The sequence below is a fragment of the Poecilia latipinna genome, unplaced genomic scaffold, assembly GCF_001443285.1.
Source record: "Poecilia latipinna isolate Pla-1442-1.1 unplaced genomic scaffold, P_latipinna-1.0 Scaffold254, whole genome shotgun sequence".
Lineage (NCBI taxonomy): Eukaryota > Metazoa > Chordata > Actinopteri > Cyprinodontiformes > Poeciliidae > Poecilia > Poecilia latipinna.
In genome coordinates this window covers 75,009-101,350 of record NW_015112870.1, presented here as the reverse complement: position 1 = coordinate 101,350, position 26,342 = coordinate 75,009, and the positions used below count along the sequence as shown (strand labels likewise).

Sequence of the window (26,342 nt, the reverse complement as noted above, 5' to 3'; positions counted from 1 at the left end):
TACAAATCTGCATGGTTCAAAGTTTAGGAAAAAAGTAGCAACTTATAGTCCAGAAAATACGGTACCGTAGGTGAAATTTAATAATTTCCACGGCACACCTGACGATCACTCACGGCACACTAGTGTGCCGCAGAACAGTGGTTGAAAAACACTGTTAGAGAACCTTAGATAGAATAATTAAGACCAGGAAACACAATAAAAACAATATCAAAGCTGCTCAATCCAACATTTCCTTCCACTTCAAAACTATACACCACTTTGCAAAAGCAAGTAAAAGAATAGTTTTATTTAAGAATTATTTTGCAACCAAAAACTGTTTAAGAGTTATGGATAATTTGCAAGGCGCCGTCTAACATGTCTGTCATTCTGTGAGTATGGGAATACTGACCGGATGTATCTGGGCTGCGTTTTTCCCTGAACGACATCTTTGTCCAGTTCCACAGCACCGATATCTGAGTGAGGCACCTCAAACATGGGCTCAAGAAGAAGTTTCTCCTGCATGTCAATAATAATGTCAATGACTGAAATCGATAAAGGATGATGTGCAGCATTTAGTTTGAAAACAACAAACCATAATGGATCTGAGGCCACGAGCTCCAGTTTTCCTCTCCAAAGCCAATCTGGCGATGGCTCTCAAGGCATCTGGGGTCACGTTAAGTTCACACTAAAAAACAAAACAGACGCATTGATTAGGCTGCTGCTTTCCTGAAGCAACTCTGCATAAGAAAGCTCAGAACCCTTACTTTGTCCATGCTGAACAGAGCCTGGTACTGTGGAACCACAGCGTTTCGTGGTTCAGTCAAGATTCGGACCAGAGTGTCCTCATCCAGGCTGTGCAGAGGGACGACGACAGGAAGACGGCCGACAAACTCTGGAATCATGCCGAACTCGATCAGGTCCCTCGCCTCGACATGCTTCAGCAGCCGGTCCTTCTCCTCGATCTCCGCGACCGCGTCCGTCTCGCCGCTGCTGTTGGCCAGGTCTGCTGCAGCGGCCGCCCGGCGACCTTTCCCCAAGTTAGAGGGCGTTCCAAATCCCAAATACTAAACAGCAGAGACACACGAGTGTTGATCGGAGATTAAACAAAGTCTCGTCTGAGTTTTAGGGGAGTTAAATTCACCTTCTCGTTCTTCCTTCGGCTTATTATCCTGTCGAGGCCGTTGAAGGCTCCCGAAGCAACAAACAGGATGTTGGTTGTGTCGACCTGCACCGTTTCACCTCTCAGCTTTCTGGAGTTTTTCTCTGGAACGTTGACGATTGTACCTTCCAGGAGTTTCAGCAAACCCTGACACAGAAGAGGAGGGAAAAGAAGAAGGAAGGCGACAAGCGGTCATTTAATAAAGCAAAAAGAAAAAACTTTATTGTATGAAACACAAATAATAATCATTCTTTCTTTTGGTTTTAGTGATTTATAAGAATCTTTGGGTAACGTCCCATAAATAAATGCTTTTTATGGAATACCGGTGCTTTTACAGGAAGAAATGTATTCTTGACAAAATGAAAAATAGATATTTTTAACAGAAACATCTCAAATTAGGGGTTTTCTGGACAATCACCAATCTTTAAAAAGCCTGACCTGCCAACTCAGATATTGGTCAATACTGATTTTTTTGTCTGAAATGTTGCAAGAAAATCGCCGAGTTGGTAACGGTGGGGTTACTATTGTTCAGTGGAAACGTGCAGACATGACCTGGAGGAAGAGTCTCACAGCACAGCAAAAGAGGACAGTGTTATGTTTATTTTACGTTTGATATTTATTTATTCATTTCAATAAAATCAAAACAATTATATACAATAGAGGAAAATATACCAATCAATAAAGTGGTTGATTTTTAGACCTTTACTGAGGTAGATAAAATTGGCTTCACATGTAAGTATGGGCGGATGACCGATCTCCCAAAATTTAGAAAACAATAAATTTATTGTTATATAAAGTGGATTATTCCTAGCAGGTAATGCCATAAGAATGACTGTGGTGCAGTTAGACCCATTTGAGTAAAACGTGAACTGATTATGTGGAGAAAAGTGAGGCTTACAAAATCAATGCTAATATAAAGTTTACCTTCTTGCTCTATGAGTGAAAAATGCAGATTTCTGCCTGGTAACTAAGAGTGACGGTTCATAAAAGGAAGCTCCTTTTGCCTTCATTTTAATTTTTTCCATTATCAGACAATTACAGATCATATATTCTCCTCAGTGCTCCAGTTTCCACAGGGAAGTTATGTAAAAATTGTCAGTATGACAAAGATAAAAATCTGATTATAAATAGCATACAACTAGCAGAGTTACATTTTTTAAATTCATAAAACACCAAAAATAATAAACCCAACAGCTGCAGGCTGTTTTGGGTTTGTGCATTAAAACACTGACCTGCTGAACTCCCTCTCCTCCGACATCTCTCAGCTGATGGATCCCAGGAACGCTGCCAATCTTATCAACTTCATCCAGGAACACAATACCTGCACGTCACAGAGGAGGACAGAACTGGATTAACGTCTTACTGTTATGTAATAGTTCCTGCCATTAAAGCATATCAGGTCTATTTATTATTCTCGTTCAGACAGTTGACATAACATAAGGAAGGCTTACTAAAAGACTTCAGTATGTCTGAAGGCTTTTAGCATTTGAACAAAGAAATGCTTTGTTGCATTTCTTTGTTCAAATGCAACAAAGAAAAACATTTTTTAAAGGTTATGATTACAGCAGCTGAACAAACTCTTTCACTTTACTTACTAAAATGTTTCATTTTTATTTCTGAATGAGCACGCAATTTGTAAACAAGTCAGAAAACAAAACAAAGAAAAAAATATATGCTAATCCACATGTTAAACAATCTCATTGTTTTTGTTGTGTTTTGTCCATTTTAATGTTTACCTCCTTGTTTGTTTGTTTGGTTATTCTATGTTGTTTTTATTTGTTCTGTTATCTGGTTATTTTGAAGATCAATACCCCTTTTTGATTTATCTTAGTCTGTTATGTTCATTGTGTGTACACTAATTGGTGAATAAATAATTTACAAAGGGTAATTTGTTAAAATTAGGTGTGATGTGGCAAATCAGATTATTGTCGTATTTTAGATATAAAGCAAATCTTGTTAAAAAAAAAAAAAAATTAAAAGTTAGTAAGTTTTTTATTTTTAAAAATGAAAAAATAAATAAATAAATAAATTTCAAGACATGAAAAACAAAAGTAATTTCTGGTATTTAGCGATGCTCTCATGGAAATAACTACAGATCACCAAGTATTCCAGCCATATCATCATCATGTCAGGTCTGCTATAATTAGAAACATTTCTACTCACCCGTCTGACTTAACACACGTTATATCTGGAAATGAATGTGCTGTTAAATATAGCCCCTGCGCCCACCTTGTTGTGCTTTCTCCACTGAGTAGTTGGCATCCTGCAGAAGTTTGGCGATGACCGACTCGATGTCCTCGCCCACATATCCAGCTTGAGTGAGGGTGGTGCAGTCGCAAATCGCAAACGGAACATCAAGGCAGCGGGCCAGCGTCTGCGCCAGCAATGTCTTTCCTTAGAAAGCAAAAAAAAAAAAAGTTAATTAATAGCTTTAACCAAAAACTTCTGTCGTGCATGTGTGTTGCATGCTGGGAATTGTTTGCCAAATCCCCAGCCTGAGCCGGTAGAACCGAGGAGTATAATGTTGCTCTTCTCCAGTTTAATCTCGGCGTGAGTGGAGTCCAGGACTTCGCCGCCCCTCTTCTCCTGCGGCGGCTGCTGGCTCGCCTGCTGCTGCATGGTGGCGCCCAGAGCGTTACCGTGGGGACTGATCCCTGCGATCTGCAGCAGTTCTGCAAAAACAGACCGGTCACCTGGGTTAGCGCGACGGCTGCGGTGCAAACAGTCACAGTAATTAGTCAATGGAGTGTGATGCAGCTTGACTAAAGGAGCAATTTAAGCATGTGTGAGGTAAAAATACACGAGCTGGGTCGGTTCCAGAGGAGTTTCTATGCGGCAGCTTGATTGAAAATAGCAAGACTGAATGTAGGGTACACGTCTGTGGCAACGACCCGTTAGAACCAAAGCATTGTGGGTCGTTTTCTTGGGTTAAGTGAGGGCATTGGACGAGAGTTAAAATGTTTCTGTAATTATTTCACTCTCATTAAGATGTATTTAATCTGATGTGGTAGAAATATACATTCTAGATTGTATTGAGCAAAAACTGCTTTTGAAGAAATCTGCACTGTTAAAGGAGAGTCACTGCCTCATTATGACTAATTTAAAATATTTTTAGAATAATTGTTTCCAGTCTTTGTTAGCTTTGGGTCATCATCATAGGAGTAAAAATTTCTGAAGTTTACAAAAGGGATCATCGATCTGTAATAATGCTGAGTATCATTCTGAATTACAAGGAATATATATTCATATCAAACAGCAGGAAAAAATAGATTATGAATCCATTTAATAAATTATAGTTCGTATTTACCCAACATCCATAAAATACTGACAAAGGAAGCTGGTCCCTTATGCCAGGATCAACTCCATTTCTTTTACTACAAAATACCTTAAGAGTGAAAAAAAAACTCATGTAGCTAAGATGTCCTGGAAAAGGGACAGCAGGTGAGATCAGTACCAGATTATTTAATGACAGTTTATTAAAAAAAAAAAAGAGAAAAACAAACATTTTTCTTCTTAGCCCAAGAAAACACTTCTGATGTTGTTTCTGATTCAGAAGAGTGACGACTGTAGCTCATATTCTGGTGTGCTGAACCTCTGACTCCAGCTGAACTCTTCCACAAATTATCGATTAAGGATTTGCTTCAAAATCTTCTTAAGGCTTTGATTCGCTTCTTGGTTGATCACCTTTTTTCTGCCCTGTTTTTTCCTTCCACCTAACTTTCCATGTAAATGCCTGGATACAGCACTCCCTGAACACCTTTTCCTCCTGGCGTGTGGTGCAGATGACAAACAGTTCAAATGCACAACAATTGTTTGGCAAGCCATGACAAATTATTCAAAATAAATTCTGAAATTATATCATTCTGGTAATGAATATTACTTCCCCTTTTTTTGCATAAATTACTGAAATAAATTAACTTCGATTAAACCATTTTATTGAAACACACCAGTAGTACTAATTATTTTTCAATAGATTAGGTTGTAAATGAACCCAAACATAATTATTGTAACTACTTCTGTTAAAAAGGGAACTCGCTGTTGTCTGTACATTTTGGCATTTGCACAACAGACAGAAGCATAAAACCCAGAAACCTGCAGATAAAGTGTTGTGACTTTAAGTCAGATAATGGTGAGGAGGTCAGTGACTTACTTGTGAATCTGTATTCATCCTCTCGTCTTCTCATCTCTAGCTCTACAAGGAGAGGATCAAAGTACTTAAATCAACAATACCACTTAGCATTACCACTACAACATTATCAATACAGATTATTGAACAAATGCCAAATCATACAGATTCATGGTGAGCCCATGATTCAGGCCATCAGGTGTTTGTGTGACGCAGAGGAGACTCTTGACGTGCTCAACGTCTGAGTTTGTAAATAGTGAAGATAAAGAAAAGTCCTGCATGAAGTCACTGTTAGGTTTTTAAAAAGGTCGTGTAGAAATGCCCTGTTAATTGAAACAATTTAGCATTTCAATGCTTTTTTTTAATTTGAAAAATTACAGTTTTCAGAGAAAGTGGTTTATTACAGGCAAAGTTAATTCCTAAATGAACAAATAATCTAAAATGGAAAGTTTAGTTTTCAATAAATCTGCTTTTTTAAATTTGCTTAATGCCCATAGTGCCTATTAGGGGTGTGACAAAAACATCACAATCACAGTTGCACTGCAGACCATGCACAGCTGAAGGACTGTACTACAGTCTGAAGAGATAAAAAGAAATTACATAAAGCAAGGCAGCTCATTGAATTTGTGGCAAAAATCAATAAAATGCAGAATAAAGCAGCATAAATTTGATCTCTGAGGGTTTCTTGAAATTAATACTCCATCCTGTCTTGTTCTCATAAACTCAATATCATGTCTTCACGGCTTTACGGATTGTTACACCACTAATACCGATAAATCTATATAGGAAAACAGTTATCTCACCAAATAGTGATTAAAATATCAAAATTCAACATGTCTGACATCATCTGTGACGCTTTTCAACTTTAGGAGTCTTTAGAAATAAACAATAAGAGAAGCAGTCTTTAATGTGGGAAGGATTCTTATAAGGTATTTTTGTTCAAATTGAGTCATTGCTCGACTGGCTAGCATTCTGTCAGCCCACCAATCATTTACTCACACTGGAATAGAGCCATATTTCTGTATTAATTCAGTCTCAAAATGGACATCTAATCATGAACAGTACATTTTGTCAGACATCAGACTAATGTAATCAACATCCATGTCAGAATCCCTAAAACTATCTATGTGATATGAGATAATAAACAGAAAATGTTAATATTGTTCAGGGTGTACAGTACATATAGTGATATTTGACAGGAAGTGGTGAGTTTGGAGCTAAATATATTTGTTCTAACACAGAAAGCTGTCACTTCGTTTATGATGTTGGTAAGGACTGCATGGTTTGCATTCTCACTACAGAGTACACAAAAAAATACACATTAAAGAATATGTATTGGTTTAGCCAGTAGTGTATGATGTGCTGACCTCGTGGCGTTAAAGATGGCTGCTTCTCCACCTCCACCTGCTGTCGGCTGCCTGCAGGGATGTTGTTGTAGATGCGCTTGTAGTGATTATACACGGCCACCGCCAAGACCTTCTTTGCATACGACTGGCCAACAACATACTTGTCCAGATAGGCATAAATCTAAAAATACACAAAAAATTAAGTAAATAGAATAGCACTGCCCAAAATGTCAAAACATTTGAAATTATTTTGACACATCTCTTACCTTCTTGGGAGGCGGAGGCGGTTTCTGCGCGAAAGCCCGTCTCACCAACTCGGCTTCTGATTCGGCCTCTTTGTTTAGCCCTTTTTTAGAGTCCGTTTCAGACAAGACCACGAAAAAGTGATGACACTTCTCACATTTCACAAACCGTGTTGATGCTACAAGAGAGAAAAATACAAGCATTTATAAAGAAAATAAAATCCATGTCAGTCCATAAACTTGTTCTACAAAGTTTTAATTGAATTATGCATATAAAATTTAAATAATTACATAAACATCTCCAGAAAAAAACAGAGCAGTTAAAATGATCAGTTTCTCTGATTTTAGTCTGTAGGTAAATGTTTGAGTAAAATTAACTTTGTTCTTTAATTCTACGAACTACTGACATCTGAAAGTCCAAGCAAAAATTTTTATATTTATTTGTGGTCAAAATAGCAAAAAGGATAAAGTGTCTTCAGACTTCAAATAGTCAAAAAAAAAAGTTCATATTAATTTAGAAACAACAATATTAACATTTTAACTCAGAAAGAGTTCAGAAATCAACATTTGGTGGAATAACTACGAGGTTTTCAATGGGGTTCAGTGCAGCAGTCTCTTAATTTTTTCCAGAGCTGTATACATGTAGCCCAAATCCTCCACAAATTCAAATCTACATTTTGTCACCAAAATAAACATTACAAGTAATATTTTGACTCAAAGGAAAGTGGTGTTAATCAAAACAGAAAGAGTTGAGTGAAATATGGATGTGCAGCCTCAGAGTTTACCCAGTCATTTATTAAAACTAAAAAGTTTTAATAAATTAAAACTTTAAAAAAAGTTTTAATAAATGTTGCAACATGCAGAATCTCAAAAAAAAAAAAAAAAGTCAGGACATCTCAGAGGTTTTAACGGGCAGGAGATAATCAGCTCATTTAGAAAAAAAGCAGAAAACCAAGAGACAACAATAAAATCCACGCAGTTCCTGGTTGTTTGTGGCGCTCGTTTAAACGCTGTGTTTGCACTTCTGTTTATTTAATCCAGCCCACGGTTTAGACTACAGGAAAGAGTGACAGCTGGTGTGAACGCTTCAAAAACAAAAGCACAGAGTTACGTAATACAGAGAGAGTTTGGGCAAATTAAAACCCAAAATATTTATTTTCTCACACATTTATGTATGTTGACACCATGAAAAACTAACAACAATATTTCAACATATTTTGGGTCATATTTTAGAATCTTTTCATTTTGTCTCTGTAGTCTTGTTTTTATCAAAACATTGCTGAAAATGAGCAATTTATGTTCTGAAAACATAAATCAATGCTCAGTCATGTTATTGCTTGTACTGGCTCCAGAAATGTATTGAACAAATAATAATGTGACTTTCACGTAGTTTTAAACATTTTGTGTACACCCTCTGTTTGTCCTAGATCACGTTTGACCGGGTCGACTTACATACAAAGGTCTCTACATGTGTGCAGGGGTCTCCACATTTGGGGCAGCGCAGCTGGCTTCCACCTTTTCCTGACCCTCCAGAGCCAGACATCCTCTTCCCATCACCAACACTTTTCTGTAAAATTAAGACACACAAAATTAAAGAACTTAAATTGGGTCCATTATGTTGATGGTATTAATTTTTAGAGGGAATAACAGATAGAAATGGAAGGGGGTTTACTTTTCCACTGTCACTCCCACTGTCTTTTGTTGTCCCATCTTTAGCAGCGTAACAGACGGCCGTTTCTGAAAACGACCTCACACACACACGTGGACGAAAATGAGCTTCCCGAGACCCCCGACGACTCAGGGAGAACAGCTGGAATCGGGAACATGACAACCCTGAAAGACAAGAAACACTCGATCAGGGAAAACTGTCTGTCCACTAAATAGTTCAGATTACTAAAAAACGTACATTTTAAATATTTAAAAAATTAGAAAACAGAGACCACACACAATAAAAACCCTCCTAAACACAGACTTTGGTCACTTTATCCCTTTGCCATTTTGAACATTTACAGTTTTGTTCATTTTTGCATAAATTTTCTTGTGTCTAGTACAAAAACAAGCCATCTGCCACAGAACATTTTCTACGTTCTAACTCCCTTGGAGACTTTTGTTGCCAGCTTTGACACCTTTAGTGTACTGTGGTTGTGTTACACTGAATTCAGCAATTCCTCAGATCTTATTTTGGTTTAATCAGAGGTAATAATGTCTCATACTTCATAAGAGTTATAAGGTCCATACAATTTATGGAAATCAAATAACAGCAGGTATATGTTGATAATTATATTCTGTCGATCAGTTGTAGTGACTTATTTACAATTTTTCACATGTGACCATAAAGAAAACCTAGAAAAATTAGTATCAAAATAAGCTCAGATTTTCACATAAATCTTAAAAAGCTGCAACTTATTATGATATAATTTGAGTGGGGAACATGTTAGCTAAACTAGCACAAATGTTCATAAATAAATGCTCAGATTTTTTTTCCGCAAGTCCCACAGTTGCACAAAAAGGCCGTGTGCTGCACCATCCTTGGCCTATCTTTAGCGTCCCAACTATTCCAGAGACTGTTACAGCTGCTGTTGACATTAGCAACACGACTATCATAACAAATAGTAATCTAGGTTAGCTAAAGCAAATAGCAAAGTGTCAAGAACCTTTGGTTGGCAGTATGTGGACTTTCCCTTGCTTACCTCTGTGGGCAGAGTTTAGGAGCAACCTGGCAGCCGAGGTGCATGGGCAGGACATGTTTTCTTCTGTCTGAAACCCTGAAAATGAAGATTTAATTTACACAGAGCAGAGAAACACAAAGCTACTTAGCCACAGGTTAGCATGTACCAACAGCAACAAAGGCTGAATCATCCATGTTCTGTCTGATTTTGTAAACCAGACTGGAAATGACCACATCCCAGCACCAGAATTTCACTACCTATGAACAATCATGCACTGTTAGGAAAACCTTTGAAAATGTAACATTTTATAATAAAAACATGAAAAACGTTGCAGACATTAGCATCTGACTTGAGGCATAGATCAACTCTAGTTTGAGTATTTACTCAATAGACATTGCATATTTTACACAAAACATTTGTGAAACATTTATGTAAATTAACACAAACAGAAAATAAGAAATTTGGGGGCTTTTTTGCTGGAGGCCTTAACATGGGAACTAGTTCAAAAATTATTGCCAACAAAGTTCTAAGTCAGATACAAATAATCTACACTAACAACAGATTATATAAAAGAGAGTTTGTGAAAAAATAAGATGGATTTGAAGGCATAATTTTAGCTAGAAACCACCTTAAAAAGAGACCATTTTAAAAATTACACGTAAACAAAGTTTGTGAGTCATGAAAAATTCAACTTAAGACCTACAACATGGCTCAGCGTAAATAAAATCTTCACAAATCACAAACTGTATTTTACAGCATCCATAATTCTGCCTAAGTTTTGTAGGGTTTAAACTGAGGCCTAGCTCATCTAATGTAATGAAGAACCTAAAAGACTGTTAAAATTTGAATATTTAGATTTAAATAGATACGATGAAGGTTTTACAAGTCACAAAATTATTTTTAAGATCTTGCATGAATGTAAAATAATTCTATTCCAGTTTCCCCAAACTAGGTGTTGTACTTCATCTAATCTACCTCATCTAATGTGAGGAAGTTGGGGGAAAAGCATCAAAATGTAATTTTTTTGACATTTAATATTATAAATAAATACTTAATGAGTTCAAAATCATTTTTGACACAATGTGAAAGGTATTCAGAATAATGCAGTTCAAATTTGACCATTCTAAATATTTCACATTTTTAACTAATGAAGATCAAAACTAAAACGTTATAACTCTGAATCATAGTATATTTCACTGTATAATTTAATATGAATTAATATGCACTTCAATTTAAAAATAATAATAAAAGCTATTAAAATGCATTGCACTAAAATAGTCAACTGTACAAATTGTATCTACTTCAGTTTAATGATAACGTTATTTTCAATTAACAGCTTCTCCTTCGTATTTTAGTGTCTTTTCGGGGGGTTACCATTAAAAAATAATGCCGCATGACCAATATCCAAAGTAAACAAAATTGAACCGGTTTGTCTAAAGACAGCTATATAAACACCTGTAGAGCGATAAAACTAGGTCAGGCCACAAAATTTGACATAACACCCAAGATCTGAAACATTTATTCCTAACGTTAACTATTAGCATTAGCGAAGCAGCTCGTTTGACAGCTAAATAAAGAAGTTAACTAATGCTCATTAAATTAAAAACGAGTCTTTTATAAACGTAACGGGGTCCAAAAACTACTGTACTATCTAAACTCCAGTTCAAACCAGTAGTACATGTCAAATAAACAGTGATGGGTCACTGTTAGCTTTAACTAGGCCCCAGCCTGACACGGCCAGGAGAAATGACAAACAGCCACCGATGAATAAACGGAGAAGCAAAGCTTTTTCACTACGCTAAACAACTATTGTAACATAATTATATCATATTACAAAGTGGACAACTAAAAAGCGTGCAGGTTTTACTTACAGTGCCCGTTGAAACTAGTCGCGTTTTGACAGCCTCCTCTAAAAAACAACAAATTTGCGAAGTCACTAGGGCTGTCGCTCTCTTTTTTTATTTGGTCACTGTGTCATATTAGCACGCTGTTTTATGAATTATGAAGAGTTAGCTTCCTTCAGGTCGTTATTTCCCAGGTGGGACACGACCTAAAGTGATGTAACGCCTGCTGTTATAACTAGGTTACATACAGCTAAACAACTAGCCTCCCCTACAGGAACGACAGTTAACTGGAACAGTTTAAACCATGTGAATGGGACACAGCAACATGGAGGTTCCGCCAGTGTCTATGTAGTTCATACCATCCACACACATTGAGATCTACTAAAGTACAGGACGGTCACTGAGGCGTTCAGGAACACCTCGGAATAGAAGCCATTGCAAGCGGATTGTGAAATATTGTTGCATTTAAGTCTACGTGGAAAAACTAGTATCAAAACAATTGTGTAACTTATTGTGCAAACTTTTTAAAAGTACTTTTAACCATGTTTATAAAGTAGTATAAATTTTCTCTGGCTTTTTAATATGGCTCGAGTTATTTTGAATTAAATTTGTTTCAGTTGCTAAATGGACAACCGAGCCTTGGATTAGTGTCCATAGTGCTTTAACATTTTGACATTTTACTACAAGCCCAAACCTGAAGGTTAGACTAAAACAATGTACCTTATAACTATGATGTCAGAAAGAAAGAAAACACAGTTTTATTTTTTATGTTATTTTATGTTTATGTGCTCCAGAAATCAGGTCTTCATAGAAGTGGCACAAAAAGAATCTCACTACTGAAAACTTAAGTTTAAACATTTTGGTCTGCATACAGAGAAAAACAGTAAATTGCATTTACTTGGCTACATTTTCTTGAGTAACATTTTTAGTGAAGAAACATGATGATAACAAACATGTATCTATTCTCTACAAATTATCCCATAAGTCTATCTCCTTTTTTGTTCTGATTCATTTGTGATTTTATTATATTGTTGTTTTGAATACTTCTCAAATTTTAATTTGGTCTTGTTTACGCTTAAGGACTCTTTCAGTTTCAACAAACCTTGTTGTGACATTTCTGTGAGTATCTGGTCGTTCTTTGTAAATCAAAGGAGAATGAGATGTCGCTATCAGTGAGTCGACGTCAGCAAAAAGCTCAATATGTCAACAGTCATATTTATTGCAAGACAGAAAAAAATTATAGATTTTGTTTTTAAAGCACTTTTTCCAAAACAGGGTTACTTGTAAGACTTTTTTAGGTGTTCTTGAATTTAATCCTACACGTTCTCGCAGTTTTGTTGTCCCACATGTACAACAGTCTTTTGCTGGGATAATAGGACAGCATAGCTAAGGTACCGTCTCCTGCCCTTAAATCAAAACTTGCATCCAGATGTCTCTGTGTCATCAAATCAAAGGCATATGTCACACGCTTGTCGCTGTTATCGGTAAAATACACCACCCCGCACAAAATGAAGGCATTTCCTGCTTTAGCTGAAGGATAGCCAGTGTTGATTAAGGACAGCACAGAGAAAGCATCTGGGTCGAGTTTAGCCACCACCGTGTTGTTGTCTATGGAAGAGGCAAAGATGACCCACAGTCCATTTTCATCCACAGCAAACTTGAAATAAGTCTTTGAGTTGTGGAAAAGATATGTCAGGCCTTTATATCTGCTGTTCGGCATTCGCAGGGAGCTTGTATTCTTTGTTTTCAAGGCAAACCTGTCAAACAAAAACATTTGATAATGGTTACATTATTATAGAAAGCCTAAAGAGATAACAGTGCCTTCCAAAAAAATATTCATACTACTTGGACCTTTTCACGTTTTCTCAAGTTTCAACCATACATTTCAATGTATTTTATTTGGTAAACCAATACAAAATAGCACATAACAGTGAAATTGAATGTTTTAAAAGTGTGGCATGCATATATATTTTCTCATATTCTCCATATAACAACCAAATTTTTCTCCACTTAACTGCAGGTCTTTTGGGGTTTATGTCTAAGACAATTATTCTTTGGAAAATACCTACAGCTGACTCAGACTGGATGGAGAATTTCAGATTTCTTTTGTTGAATTTAGAGTCAGACTTTGACTAGGCTACTTTAACTCATGATTATGCTTTGAGGGCTGGTGTCTTGCAACATCTAAATGTGTGTTGAAACAGACAAGTTGCAGGAGAGTTCAAGATGAATGACGACTTTCGCAAAGCACGTTAAATCTAAGATGTTCAAGTCAGGAAAGAGAAACACGTTTAAAATTAAAACACTTACTTCCAAAGATTATATGTTCCTCCATTGTGAAAGTAAAATGATTCCTTATAAACAACATGACCGCAGCCTTGGTAGAACTTATTAATATCTAGACGTTGGTGTTTGGTGTCCGAAAGCATTGAAATGTTCTTGAACTGCTTCAGTTCACGACCTGGTGGAGTAAAAGTTCCTGTTAATTCAGGGAACCACACTTCACTATAAGGAAATAACAAACTCTGAATGTATGACCTGAAAAATGCTCTGCCACCCAGATCCGATCATCAGGCCGGGATGCATCCGACATCCAGGCTCCGAATGTGGAGTGCATGTCAATAGACTTATCTGAACATCTGATGGCTTTAATGTTGCAACCTACATAAAATAAGGCAAAAACTTAATCACTTTCCATTATATTCCTTGCACAATGCATATGCAAAGGACCTTGATCCCCTTAATATTATTTCAACAAATTGTTTTTACCCGTTTTTGTCATTTTTTCATGGTCAGCTCCTTTGCTCTTCTTGTCGGTTGGGACACGTTGGGAAGACTCTGAGAAGGGGAACAGATGTGAATCCACATTCTTAAAATAATGTAAGGTTATGCTTTAGCTGTTTTAGATTTAACATACAATGTGATCAAGAGCTCGAGAAAGGAGCGAATACCCTCTTTAAAGAATAAAAAAGTATCTTACAAACAATTTGAGCAAAAAAATAGAATAAAACCCTCATTAATAAATCTTAACGCCAGCAGAGGACAGATTCTCACCACTTTTCATCGGTTTGTCTACAATGTTTCTGCTGCCGTTCGAAGAGTTTCTTCTCTGACTTTCATCAGCAGAAGGTGAAACTGTGTGAAAAAGAAATAAAGTAAATGCTTTTCTCTTTGCTGAATAGAATGAAGATTTTATGCCTGAGAGATTACTACTACAGCCAGAAAACAAATAAGAGTTTTACATTTATGCACATCAACCTGCACATTTACTGGCACTTGTGGTACAGATGGATTAAAAACATTAAGATAATCAGTAGTTCAGTCTCAGTATGGTTAACATGTAGATAAACATTTCTTTTTCTTAGCATCAGGAGTTGTTGATTCTAAAGAAATCAAAGATTGCACTCAAGATATTGGAATATAGATAGGAGTAAACACTGAATCTTAAGCTTGGTATACTGTTTTTTTTTTTTTTGTTTTGTTTTTTTTACCATTTTTTACTGTAGTTTCATTCGTGACTGTGTCGGAAGTGAAAGTTTTGCTGCTTCGTTTGGTTTCACTCGATCCTGTGCAGTAAAAATAAATGCAAAATATTAAAATTGCCTTTTATTAGAGTAATGTTAACAAAATAACTGGCACATTTTTTATTTTTAATAATGTAATCATTTTACCTGGAAATAGTTTTAATGGCACATATGTTGCATTTCCACCATCCAAATCATTCAGAGTCCCATTGTTGTCATCTTGAAATGAAACTTGATCTAGAAATAGTGAAATATGAAAATTTAACATTTTAAATAGATGTGTATAAAGCAAAACTATTTATTAGTGTTTTTTATTTATTTTGGGTTTTTACCCGATTCCAGTTTTTTATTTGGAGGATTGTAAAACTCAGAAATATCTAAGGTGCCTCCGTTGTTGTTAGCTGAATGTCCTGTTGATGTTTCTGTGAAAGAAAAGTTTAACCCTAGTAGATTCACAGTAAACTTGAAATGCTAAAAAAAAGATTTAAAAAAAACTGAAAACATGAATTTCTTTCACTAGAAGAATAGAAACTGAATTATTTAGAAAAAAATGATTGTGAAATACAACATTATCTACTGAGTTCTCATGATTTCTAAAACATTAACAGGGATAAAAACATTTGGATCAACTCTGATATCATCCACAAATATGACATCTTATGTTTTTAAAGTATCAGCACAGATGTTGACTGTTATAAGAAGTTTTTACCACTTTCAAAGCTTGTTTCTGTGACGACCCGTCCTCTGCTGTCATTGAAGGCGTCAACTGGACCTACAGTATGTGGAAAATCACGTTTTACACATTTAATCTTAAAATTCATGCAAGTTGCAAGAAGGGGAGGTTTTAAAGTTTAAATACCGTGTAATAATTTTATTGGTCTCTCTGGATTCTCTACCGTTTCACCTTCATCAGTCGGCTTTGGATCTAACGACATTTTAAACAGGAAGAAGTTCAACAAAATGTTTCCTGTAAAACTTGACTCAGCTGCAGAGAGAAATGTAAATCAATCTTAAAGGTTTACCAGGTTGTATCTTTTCATCTTGATGTTCAGAAGAGCCAGAAACAATAAAAGCATCTGTGGTGACATTAGCTGAGTCTCGTGTTGGTTGTACTGAAAAAAGAAAAAAAAAGATCAGGTTTAATCAAAGAACATTTAAAAATCTACAGGAACATCTTACTAAATTAGAACATCACCGAAAAGTTATTTTATTTCATAATTGAACTCATTACAGAAAGTCTTAAGATATTTTACACTTTTATTGGTGTTCATTTTGATGATTACATCTGAAAACTAGTGAAAACAAAAATGTTTGACTGAAAATTTAAAGATAATGACAATAAAAAGGGATTCTAATCCAGAAACCTAGAGAATCACTTAAGCTAAGGAATCTGGCTGTTCACTGATTACTGTATCCAAACATGCTGATAGAAAGTTAAGTGGAAGAAAAAAGTGACGTAGAGGTCGGTAGGCAAGCAATTGGGATAATAGCAGGTTTTAGAGGACTGGAATACAAATTATATTTAATTACTGAATACTGAATTTGTTCAATTAAATTGATTTACTGAAATAATTTGACATTTGAAATGTTTTGTATATTGAAATGCACCTGTATATTTCTGTAATTTGACTCACATTTTACTTGTTGCTCTTTAGAAAACTGTCATATTTGATAAACTCAGCAGTGAAACAGTGAACTGTTATAAACTGTTATAAATCATGGAGTTTCTCCAACACTTTAACTATGTTTTATATACTAAGATAAACACCAAAGAGCAACTTCAGTCACTCTGCTACCATTGTTTTAAATGGTTTTTTGAATATTCTGTAACACTTTATTTGAAGGGGGGTGAATAAGACTGTCATAAACATGACATAACACCTGTCTTGAACATGAATAAGCCTTCATGAATATTTATGACTGTTGTCATAAACCGTCATTCAGTAAATTACGACACTTAATACAAAGTTGACATTATTCAAAATGTCTTTGTTATGACAGCTTGACATTAACCAGGAAACCATTACTGTTTAAACTTTACCTTTAATAACATAAAGTTACCTCATTTTTAAAGTGCAATCAGTAATTCTTTTATAACAAATTTATATCAGTAATGATTTATTTAGTTAATGTCAAGTTGTCATAACAAAGACATTTTGAATAATGTCAACTTTGTATTAAAAGTGTCATAATTTACCGAATGACGCTTTATGACAACAGTCAAATATTCATGAAGGCTCATTCATGTTCATGACAGGTGTTATGTCATGTTTATGACAGTGTCATGACAGTCTTATTCACCCCCCTTCAAATAAAGTGTTACCAAATACTCTATCATCTATGAATGCAATAACAGGAACTAAATTTCTACATAAACATGTATTTGTTTTCAATGTAAATTAGACAGTTATTCTGCACTGATTTCTAATATATTAGGATATTTTACTACTTTTAATGCTGGTTTTCGTGTCTCTTCTGTCACTCAGAGTGTCTTTGCTCTGGTCTGTACCAAGTGGATCTGTGGCAGAAAATGATATGTAAACATTAATCCTTTAACCACTTTAATATGAATACAATCCACAAATGTAGACATTATTATTTTTTATTTACAAACCTCACTCACCACTTAACATGTCGCCCCATCCTTCTGTAGCGTTTGTTGCCTCTGAATCATTCAAAGTCCCGTTGCCAACACCTTCATGAAACGGCTCTGGTCCTGAACAAAATTTCAATCAAAGAAGTTTAACACATTTCCTACAGAAAAACTCTGACTAAGATGAGGAAGAAAACATTTTGGGTTAACCAGGGTCACCTTGCGTACTCAGTTGGTTGTAAAATTCAGAAACATCATTAGCGTCTCTGGTGACATTAGCCGCTTCTCGCATTGGTGGATCTGTAAACAAAAACAATAAAAAAAAAACAGGGTCCAATTCAGAGAACAGTTATCTCAGGTGTGTTTCAGTAAATGAGCACATTAGAGAAAAGCTAGTATATTTATTAATTTATTTCAACTAACAAAGCCGAACTGGATTCATTACACACAGAGTGAGATATTTTAAGTTAATCTGATGATTCTGGATTACAGCTTATACAAACCCAAAACATTCCAAATGTAGATATATTATGCTATTAGCATGCTATGGCTAATAGGATCATATCCTGCAGAAGGTAGATAAAATACAAAAAGTAATGGCTAAAGAAGGCTATCCATAGAGCACACCATCTAACCATTTTCATGGAAAGTTGAGTGGAAGGAAAACGTGTGACTGAAAAGCATGCACAAGCAACGGTGGAGTCGCTCAATGGTCAGTCTTTTACATTTAGCTAACAGTTTCCGTTACCTAAATGTAACTTTTGGAAATTATGGTCTCAGACTTTAGGAAACAGTTTGACGTTTCTGTGTTTTTTTTAAGCTGCACACAATGACTCTTCATGAGTGTAACTTCTTAAAGGTGAGCTGATGTGAGCATGCAAAAGCAATTAAATTTTTTAAGATGAAAATTTTAAACACAGGAGTTACAGTGCACCAGTTAGAATTTGGTGTTTGCATCAAATTCAATTAAATTGAAAATATATGGCATTCTGTACATTGTATCAAATAAATGAAGACATTTTACCACTTTTAAATCTTGTTTCAGTGTTGACCTTGCTTTCGTTGAAAGCATCCCTGTTTAGGATTTTACCAAGTGCTCCTGTAGCAGAAAATGATCAATTAGATATTAAATTTAACACAAAAAGTTTAGTTTTGAAGGTTACTGGCCTCGTAATAATTTGATCCACCCATCTGTAATGTTTTTACCCTCTGTATCGTTGAGAGTCCTGGTGTGGTCTCCATCATCGAACAATTCTGGTTGTAGAGAAAAGTTTAATAAAAAGAAATGTAACATGGTTCCCCTCAACAGTTCAGTCAAACAGAGGGGAAAAAGTTGTTTCATTACCAGGATCTGTGCTTGTTTTATGTTGATTGTTATGTTCAGAAACATTAAATGTCTCTCTGGTGATGTTATCTGAGCGTAGTGTTGGTCGTTCTGTAAAAATAAATACAAGATTCACTTTAGAAAACACAAGTATGGTGGCATTGACACATTAAAGTCTGAAACTTATATAAACAGTCTGTCTGTGCAGTTTACACCATTTATAGTACATAATATTAACTTTATACATCAAATATTTCACAATTCTTTAATTGATTTTACTGATACTGTCTCCTATTTTCTCGTAGTTTAGGATCTTTGATAGGGCGTTAAAATACAAGCCTTATTATTTGAACCAAAACTTTAACAACAGAACAGAAAACAGGCATTTTTAATCACAGTGTCACGTCTGTACCGCTTTCAGAGCTCATTTGCACCCTGCTGGCGTTGAAGGTGTTCTTGTTTTGTTCTTCGCCAGCTTCATCTAGCGCAGAAATAAATGTTACACATTGTATTTCAGTTCCAGTAAATGACGTCAATGAAAATGTCAAACCTACCGCTAATGAATTTAACTCCCTCTGTAGCATTTCTAGAGTCCCAGTCATTTTTATAAATCAGCTCTGACTCTGTTGAAGAAAAGAAACATTTTCTGTTGGATTTTTTTGTCCTATGCTCTACCTTTAGTTAAATCTCAGTGGCGGTGTCTCACCAGGCTCACGTTTTGTGTCCAGATGTTCCTTAAACTCTGAGCCATTCAGGATATTTTCAGCTGGATGAGGTTTCGGTATTTCTATAAAGAGAAGTTAATGATTCGGTAACATTAAGATAAGAGAAGATAACATTCGGTGTTGGTGACACTATAAAAATACAGTATAGATTTAAATTGTTTGATTTATAGCTGGATTTATACCATATAATCTGAATGAAATGTGTTATAAATAAGTCCCAGAATTTACCTGTTGTCAAATGTTTTAACGTTTCTGTTCTGATTTCTGAGCTGGTGTTCATCCAGTGTGCAGGTGAATAGTCTGGACGAGGCGAAACTAACTCTGCAGAAAACACAACTGGAACGATTTAATGCAAAACAAACAGAGATGGCACAGCACACTCTCACTGTTGGCCTACATGATAAAGGTCCAGCCCATGTTAGATTTTCTGTTAGATGAAAATGGCTGTAATAAATCTTCCAAACATGAATGAATCAGACTTTGCAGGAAATAAAAGCAGACTTGTGTAACATCAGACCTCCTTACCATTTGCTGATGTGCCATCAGTGACATCTGAGCCACCAGCTGAAGGATCGGCGTTTCCACCGGAGTCAACAGAGAGAAGCACTAGGAGGCATTTCAATGCAACATTTTAAATAAAAATACACAGTTTGACAAAAACCAGAAATTTAACGGGTGTGTGTAGAGTTTGAGAGACACTGTATAAAAAGGCCAACGCTGGATTTGTTTGATTAAAAGTTCAAAACAACACATTTCTTACCTGGTGTAATTGGTATCTGTGTGACATTTTCAGTTCTGGTATTGTTCAGTGAAAAATTAACCTCTGGAGGAAAAGATACAGATTCTAGAGAAACAGAATATCAGGTTTTATTCTTAATGTCTCAAACTGCCTTTTTCCCCTTTGCCAGTTTCTACAAACCGTGGTTTGTGTCCTGAAGCTTCACAGGTCCAGTAACATTCAGAGCGTCTCTGGTTTCATTGCCTGAATGTGATGTAACTCGATCTGAGGGTAAAGAAATAAATTAAACATACAGTAGTTTGCATCTAAATCATCTTTATTACAGCTTTTTAGTCAAAACTGTCTCTGCAAGCGGCTAATGTTTAGTGCTGAAGGAATGTGTTGGTGGTGTGCAGGAAAGGAAATTTATGATTCATTTAAATGAACTAATTAGAAAAAATAGTTTACTATAAAATACATCTAAATTTAACTTGCAGAAAAAAATAGTCAAATATTGTATTTAGCTAAAATTTATAACAAAAAGATTTCAAATATTTAAATGATAACTAAAATGAGAATCATCTACAATTAGTTTGAACATTTTTAATATGTTTTTTTGGTAACACTTTATTTGAAGGGGTGTGAATAAGACTGACATAACACCGTCATAAACATAACGTCTGTCATGAACATAAAGAAGTCTTCATGAATGTTTATGACAGCTGTCATGAAGTGTCATTCGGTAAATAACGACACTTTTAATGCAAAGTTGTTCTAAAAGTTGCATTGAAAGTCCATTAAAATGGCAACTTTGCATTAAATTATCATAATTTACAAAATCATGCAAAGTTGGCACTTTTAATGGACTTTTAATGCAACTTTTAGAACAACTTTGCATTAAAAGTGTCATTATTTACCGAATGACACTTCATGACAACTGTCATAAACAGTCATAAAGACTTCTTTATGTTCATGACGGGTTTTATCTCATGTTTATGACAGTGTCATGTCAGTCTTATGCACACCCCTTCAAATAAAGTGATACTGTTATTTTTATATGTCAATTTGTTGTTAATTCTCTGCTTAGAACTTTAATTTTATTTTTGAATGTAGCCAGAAACCCAATTTCTTTCTCCAAGTTTAGTTTTATAGCCTGACAGGCTACAAAACATAAATTTGACTATCCTTATGAATTTAAATTAATCATTTCTGGTCTTCTCCAAGCAGGTGTCGCTTCATCAATTTTGAATCGTTTGTTGGTTTTGTTTCTTCTCTGTTTCTTTTCTCCTGTGGAGAAGAACCACCTTGTTTTCTTTAATCGCTGCTGCTCTTACCCTTTGATTTATTTCTGTGATTCTTCTTTGTTGCTTCAGTCGGACAACAAGCAGGACAGGGAGGACCAGGAGGACCTTCATCAAAACAAGTAGTCAGTATTAGGACACATAGGCTGCTTAGTAAATTAATGCATAAATCATTATCTTTTACTGCAGTTGCATAATCTCACTCTGAAATATTTGATACTGTTCTCCCTTTACCATTCTCCTCACTGTGAATGGCAGCAAGATTAACTCGTCCAAGACTTTTTGCTTTGACTAGGCATATTTGTTTCAGATAATTAAATCACAGTAAGAGTCATTGACCACGAACAAGGAACACATGGAGCAGAGGTGAATCATCGGCCAATCAAAATAACTTCAAGATCACATTTATGCCTCGGTAAAGGTCAGAGTTTATGAGTCAACAATAAGAAAAGAGCTCTGAGGCAAAATCCCTGCTCACCAAAGACAACACAAATGTCCATGTGAGACTTTCTGGAAATAAATAGATGAATTTCAAGATTTTTGGGAAAATATTGTATGGACATTATATGGACTCAACAGACAAAACTGTGACTTTTTCAAAAGAAGAGAATCCAGTCTGGAGTAAAAAGAACATCCTACTGACATCAAACATGGCGGTGCGATTGTCTGTAGTTGCTTTGCTGCTTGAACAAGCCCATCCATCCAGCTCAACATTTACACTCACATGTGAAAATGGCTGCAAACAGATACGCAATTATACAACCATAAACTTTGAAAAGCAGAGGTAGAGCCTCCTGCACAACCAACAAGAATGTGGCAAGTGGTTTCTGGATGGTAAGTCAACAACAAAACATTTGTCTTCTCCAGCAGTCATTGTACAGCGGATGCAGCGGTAAAACCAGCTGACCAAAGGTGCTGGAGCACCTTTTTGGGTTGCTAGGTGACGGCCTAGGCTTTAGCGAGGTTGCTAGGTAACAGGTAGTGCCAGCTGATTGGTGATGTAGCATGTTGGAGGTTTTTGAAACTGTTCATTTTCCAGATACCAAAAAGCATTAACTTGATGCCGAAACCTGGCTTGGTCTGTTTTTAGAAGCAGCAGGAACTGAAGTACAAAAACATGGAAAATGTAAATTTTGTACAATATGTTCCCTTCAAACACTTTTGGGTCAGGCACTAGATTACTAGCAAGTCCACATCTGAATGGTTAAAGTCCAGATTAAAAGCTTATTGATATGATGTTTTGTGACCTTTAACTGGCTGTTCATGTTCACATTTGGTCAAAATTCTCCTACAGAAATGCAGATGACTCATTGCCAGTTACTGCTAATGCTGGTTGTTGCTGCTAAAGATGGTGCAAACAGTTCTTTGGTTTAGGGAGCTAGTACACTGTAAAAATTTATAAATATGGGAAAAATTGTATTTATATGGTAAAAATTTTGCCTGTATTTTACTATAAATCACAGATGGGTTTTTTTTTAACAGTATACTTTTAAACACGGTCAGAAATGTTTCTTTTGTTGAATCAAGTTATATTTTATTGATTTTGAAACTGACTTGAAGATCTGAAACATCTAATAGTGACAAAAAAATAAAAAATGCACCCATGTTCTTTGAACCGTTGCTCACTTTTAGAGACTCATTTACATCTCATGGTACATGCCAACTGTTTAAAATACGTTGACACATTGTGATTATTTAAAACTGCTGAAACAAAAGTCTAAACCACAAAAACAGGATGAGCCTGAGTTAACTGCTACTCTTTCTGAATCTTGTAAGACATGACGGGACAAGACAAGTTCCTTTAGAAATTCAAATTAAAAGGGAGTTAACGCTGGATGTAGAAAATAAGTGGTTCACACGCTGCTTTTCTTGTTTACGTTGAATAAAAACGTTCCATAATTCGCATTATTTAGCTGCAACAAACAAACACCGCAGTGTAGTAAACATGCATGCAGCAGCTGCAGACAAAGTCTCCAGCAGACTGCGAGTGGGAAGCCCACATTATGCAACCGCAGCCGAACAATGACAGACTGTTTGAAACATGGAAACAACTTTGGTGTCTGGGTTTCTTCATCTGTTTGGGCTACTGTGAAACACAAGGGCTTTCTCTGGATGATCTGATTAGTGTCTGACCTGGCCGTCCTCGTCTGCCGTGTGGGCCCGGCGCACCCGTCGGTCCTGGTGGGCCAGGCACACCTGATACGCAGAAATACTTATTTCAGCAACAGCAACAAGTAGCGGAAGTTGTTACACAGAAAACTGAAGCGTGAGGTTGTTACCTGGGGGTCCAGGTGGACCTGGGAAAAAAAGGAGAAATAAAATTACAGTTGAGCTTTAAAAAAGTAACGGAACCACAAAGAAATGAGTGAAATATTCCCACCTATTAAACAAAATCCTCTTGAGCTGTTGCACAGATCTACGTAGGCTTTGATCTGAAAAAAAAAGAAAAAAAGCACCATAGCATCTACTGTGATTAATCTGCTATCCAGGTAATCAGAATCTTAACACTAAACATTTCCAAGCATAATGTTCCTAATACAACCTGGCCCACTTTACGTGTTCAATAAAAGCTGATGAAATGTAGCTTTTTATCTTTTCACTGCTTTTATATCTGCAAGCATTTTCCACTCAAGTAGATAAAATCAACTTCAGTAAAACAAGAACCGAACCATTGATCATGTCAAAGCAGCTTTAAAGTCGTATATTTTTTTCTTTGAGGAGGTGCCAGGTGTTTCAGGGTATGAGCTGAGAAAGCAGCAGCCATGCTCCGCCACTCCGTGTTTTATCCAGGGAAGCAGTAAAACACACACCCCTCCAAATCTCTGTAATGGACTCGTGCATTCTTTAAGCAACATTCTTTAAGCTGTCTTCTGCCAAATGGATAAATCAGATAATTTTTTCTTTTCTACTTAGAAATAACTGCTGAAGCTTCTGGAAAGCTGTCCCGTTCAGAATTGCAGAAACATTTTTTGATCACATTCCAGATGAGATTATGACAAATACTAGTTATAAAATGTTTGCACAAATGTCAGACATGGTTTTATGAACTGTTTGATTGATTTGCCTGGTTTTAGTGAGACATGACCAATAAATTACTGAACATGTATGTAATTAATGATTATACTACCTTCTTACCATTTAATCTGTAATAATCTGTTAAATCTTACTTAATTACCAACAACTTGTCCATAAAACATACAAACTGCCATTTGTAATGCACTTCTTTAGGACATCAGTAGTGATATTTATAACTAAACCACCTGCAATAACTGCAATTAATCTTTTTTTTCAAATTTCTGTATATTTTTTGATACTCTCATTGAGCAATCAGTGAATAAAAATAGCAAACGATAACAGTCTCAACAATATATCATTAAAAGGAATCTATTGTGAAAACAATAAATCAGAACTCTCATCCCTTAAGTGATAAACGATACGATAAATGCCCACATTAGAATTTTGTTTTATTACAACCTGTTCCACGCGTTTCTCCTTTTAAAATGTTAATAAAATGTCATCTGTGTGTAAAATAGATCAACATTAAGCAGTAAGTAAACAAGGCTCAATGTGCAAGCAGTGAGTTTATCTTACAGGAACCACAGAGTATGTGACCAGCATCATCTTGTCCTGCTCTCCCTGCTGGTTCCGTCTGCTGCGCCGGAGTTTCCTCAACTCTCCAGTCTCTCCGAGTTCATCTGGCAGCGGTCCTGCTTGCCGCCTGCAGCACCGTGCCAACTCCTGCATCTGGGACTCCAGCCTGACCAGCTCCTCTGCCAGCTCCTTGTGCTGAACCCACAGCAGAACCAAACCCGCGCAGCCCAGAAGCAGCAGCACGCACATCCCCACCAGCAACGTTTTCCACACGGGAAAACTTGCTCTCCCGTCTTTCATGTTTTCGGCGCGCCGTTCCCCGCTCCTCAGCTGCACGGATATCTGATCTCTGCACCTCACCAGCACACACAGCACATATCTGAGAGGCGGCCAACAGATGAGACGTCACACTCGAGCTACTGGAGAGAAATAAACATGTCAAAATGTGTCCGTGCGACTGCAGCGCGAGTACATTGCGCAACAAGCATCTGGGAAACATTGACTGATTTAGAAGCAGCTATAATGGGCATATTTCAAGAATGACATCCCACTGACAGGCCAGCACGGCTCATCATTCTAGTGCTTTTCCTTTCAATATTATCACCAGCTCAACCCACTGAAAATGCTTTAATAGTGGAATGAATAGGTTTGAAACAAGGGGAACACTGTTAGGGCTTTGTGAATGGCGGGCTGTTTGGAAGGACGTGTGGGTGTCAAAACATCCCTTTTCTTTCCCATATTTCCAAACGTTACAAAATGCGGGAAAAAGAAAAGATTTATTTTTACTTCAGGTTATCAAACAAATTTTTACATCAAAGAGACAAAGATATCTAGAGAAAATCCAAAATGAGAGCGTAGTTTTCAAAATATTTAACATACTAAGGAGAAAGTATCGACCCAAACAAAACTGGTACAGGATAAAATTAACTATGACGGATGAGAATTCACATTTCTTGGAGTTTAATTTCAGAGGTCAAATCCAGATTTGGTTAGTTGCTGAAAACCCTAAATGAAGCCCGTCTGATGACACAAAGTAGACTGAATGGTTTAAAAAGCAACACATTGTTCCCCGAGTTAAAGAAAAAAAGATTAGAATGGCATTTCTATAGCTGCAGGACTCCAAAAATGGAGAACACATTGAAATGCAACAAATCTTCCAGGAAGTTGTCAATTACACAAAACCTCACCAAGTAGGTTTAGG

The 26,342-nt window shown here is 36.2% G+C and overlaps 2 protein-coding genes across 9 annotated transcripts in view; both read right to left on the bottom strand.

Annotated features, from left to right (window-relative positions):
- The window catches only part of clpxb (caseinolytic mitochondrial matrix peptidase chaperone subunit Xb), a 17,582-nt gene extending 5,908 nt beyond the window's left edge, over positions 1-11,674 (bottom strand). Inside the window, exons 1-14 of one of the 4 annotated variants that reach the window (XM_015032924.1) lie at positions 11,393-11,674; positions 9,507-9,617; positions 8,525-8,685; positions 8,305-8,419; positions 6,877-7,031; positions 6,632-6,791; positions 5,289-5,330; positions 3,634-3,810; positions 3,368-3,532; positions 2,371-2,459; positions 1,121-1,285; positions 744-1,043; positions 572-664; positions 389-495 (exon numbers count right to left, since the gene is read on the bottom strand). In XM_015032924.1, coding sequence (XP_014888410.1) covers positions 389-495; positions 572-664; positions 744-1,043; positions 1,121-1,285; positions 2,371-2,459; positions 3,368-3,532; positions 3,634-3,810; positions 5,289-5,330; positions 6,632-6,791; positions 6,877-7,031; positions 8,305-8,419; positions 8,525-8,685; positions 9,507-9,597 — 1,820 coding nt within the window. In that variant the 5' untranslated portion in view covers positions 9,598-9,617; positions 11,393-11,674. The remainder of the gene's footprint in view (positions 1-388; positions 496-571; positions 665-743; positions 1,044-1,120; positions 1,286-2,370; positions 2,460-3,367; positions 3,533-3,633; positions 3,811-5,288; positions 5,331-6,631; positions 6,792-6,876; positions 7,032-8,304; positions 8,420-8,524; positions 8,686-9,506; positions 9,618-11,392) is intronic. The other 3 variants (XM_015032925.1, XM_015032926.1, XM_015032927.1) reach the window with 3 other exon arrangements.
- Positions 11,675-12,560: 886 nt separating this feature from the next.
- Positions 12,561-25,763, bottom strand: LOC106947726 (dentin sialophosphoprotein). 5 transcript variants are annotated; one of them, XM_015032919.1, is made up of 29 exons: positions 25,142-25,763; positions 23,931-23,982; positions 23,830-23,847; positions 23,684-23,746; positions 21,584-21,658; positions 20,451-20,534; positions 20,292-20,375; positions 20,057-20,137; positions 19,760-19,852; positions 19,513-19,593; positions 19,361-19,429; positions 19,219-19,287; positions 18,828-18,917; positions 18,650-18,736; positions 18,507-18,581; positions 17,693-17,782; positions 17,513-17,605; positions 17,339-17,407; positions 15,912-16,001; positions 15,749-15,814; positions 15,599-15,661; positions 15,222-15,311; positions 15,037-15,126; positions 14,857-14,931; positions 14,420-14,500; positions 14,135-14,203; positions 13,904-14,026; positions 13,676-13,826; positions 12,561-13,122 (listed from the first exon to the last, which is right to left on the bottom strand). In XM_015032919.1, exons 1-29 carry the CDS (start codon positions 25,439-25,441, stop codon positions 12,660-12,662), a joined length of 2,934 nt encoding a protein of 977 aa, XP_014888405.1. In that variant the 5' UTR covers positions 25,442-25,763; the 3' UTR covers positions 12,561-12,659. The 5 variants fall into 5 exon arrangements, with proteins under 5 accessions (XP_014888405.1, XP_014888408.1, XP_014888406.1 ...); XM_015032922.1 differs by having other exon boundaries at positions 17,336-17,407; positions 18,689-18,736; XM_015032920.1 differs by having other exon boundaries at positions 17,336-17,407; positions 17,702-17,782; positions 25,142-25,762.
- Between the last annotated feature and the right edge of the window lie 579 nt (positions 25,764-26,342).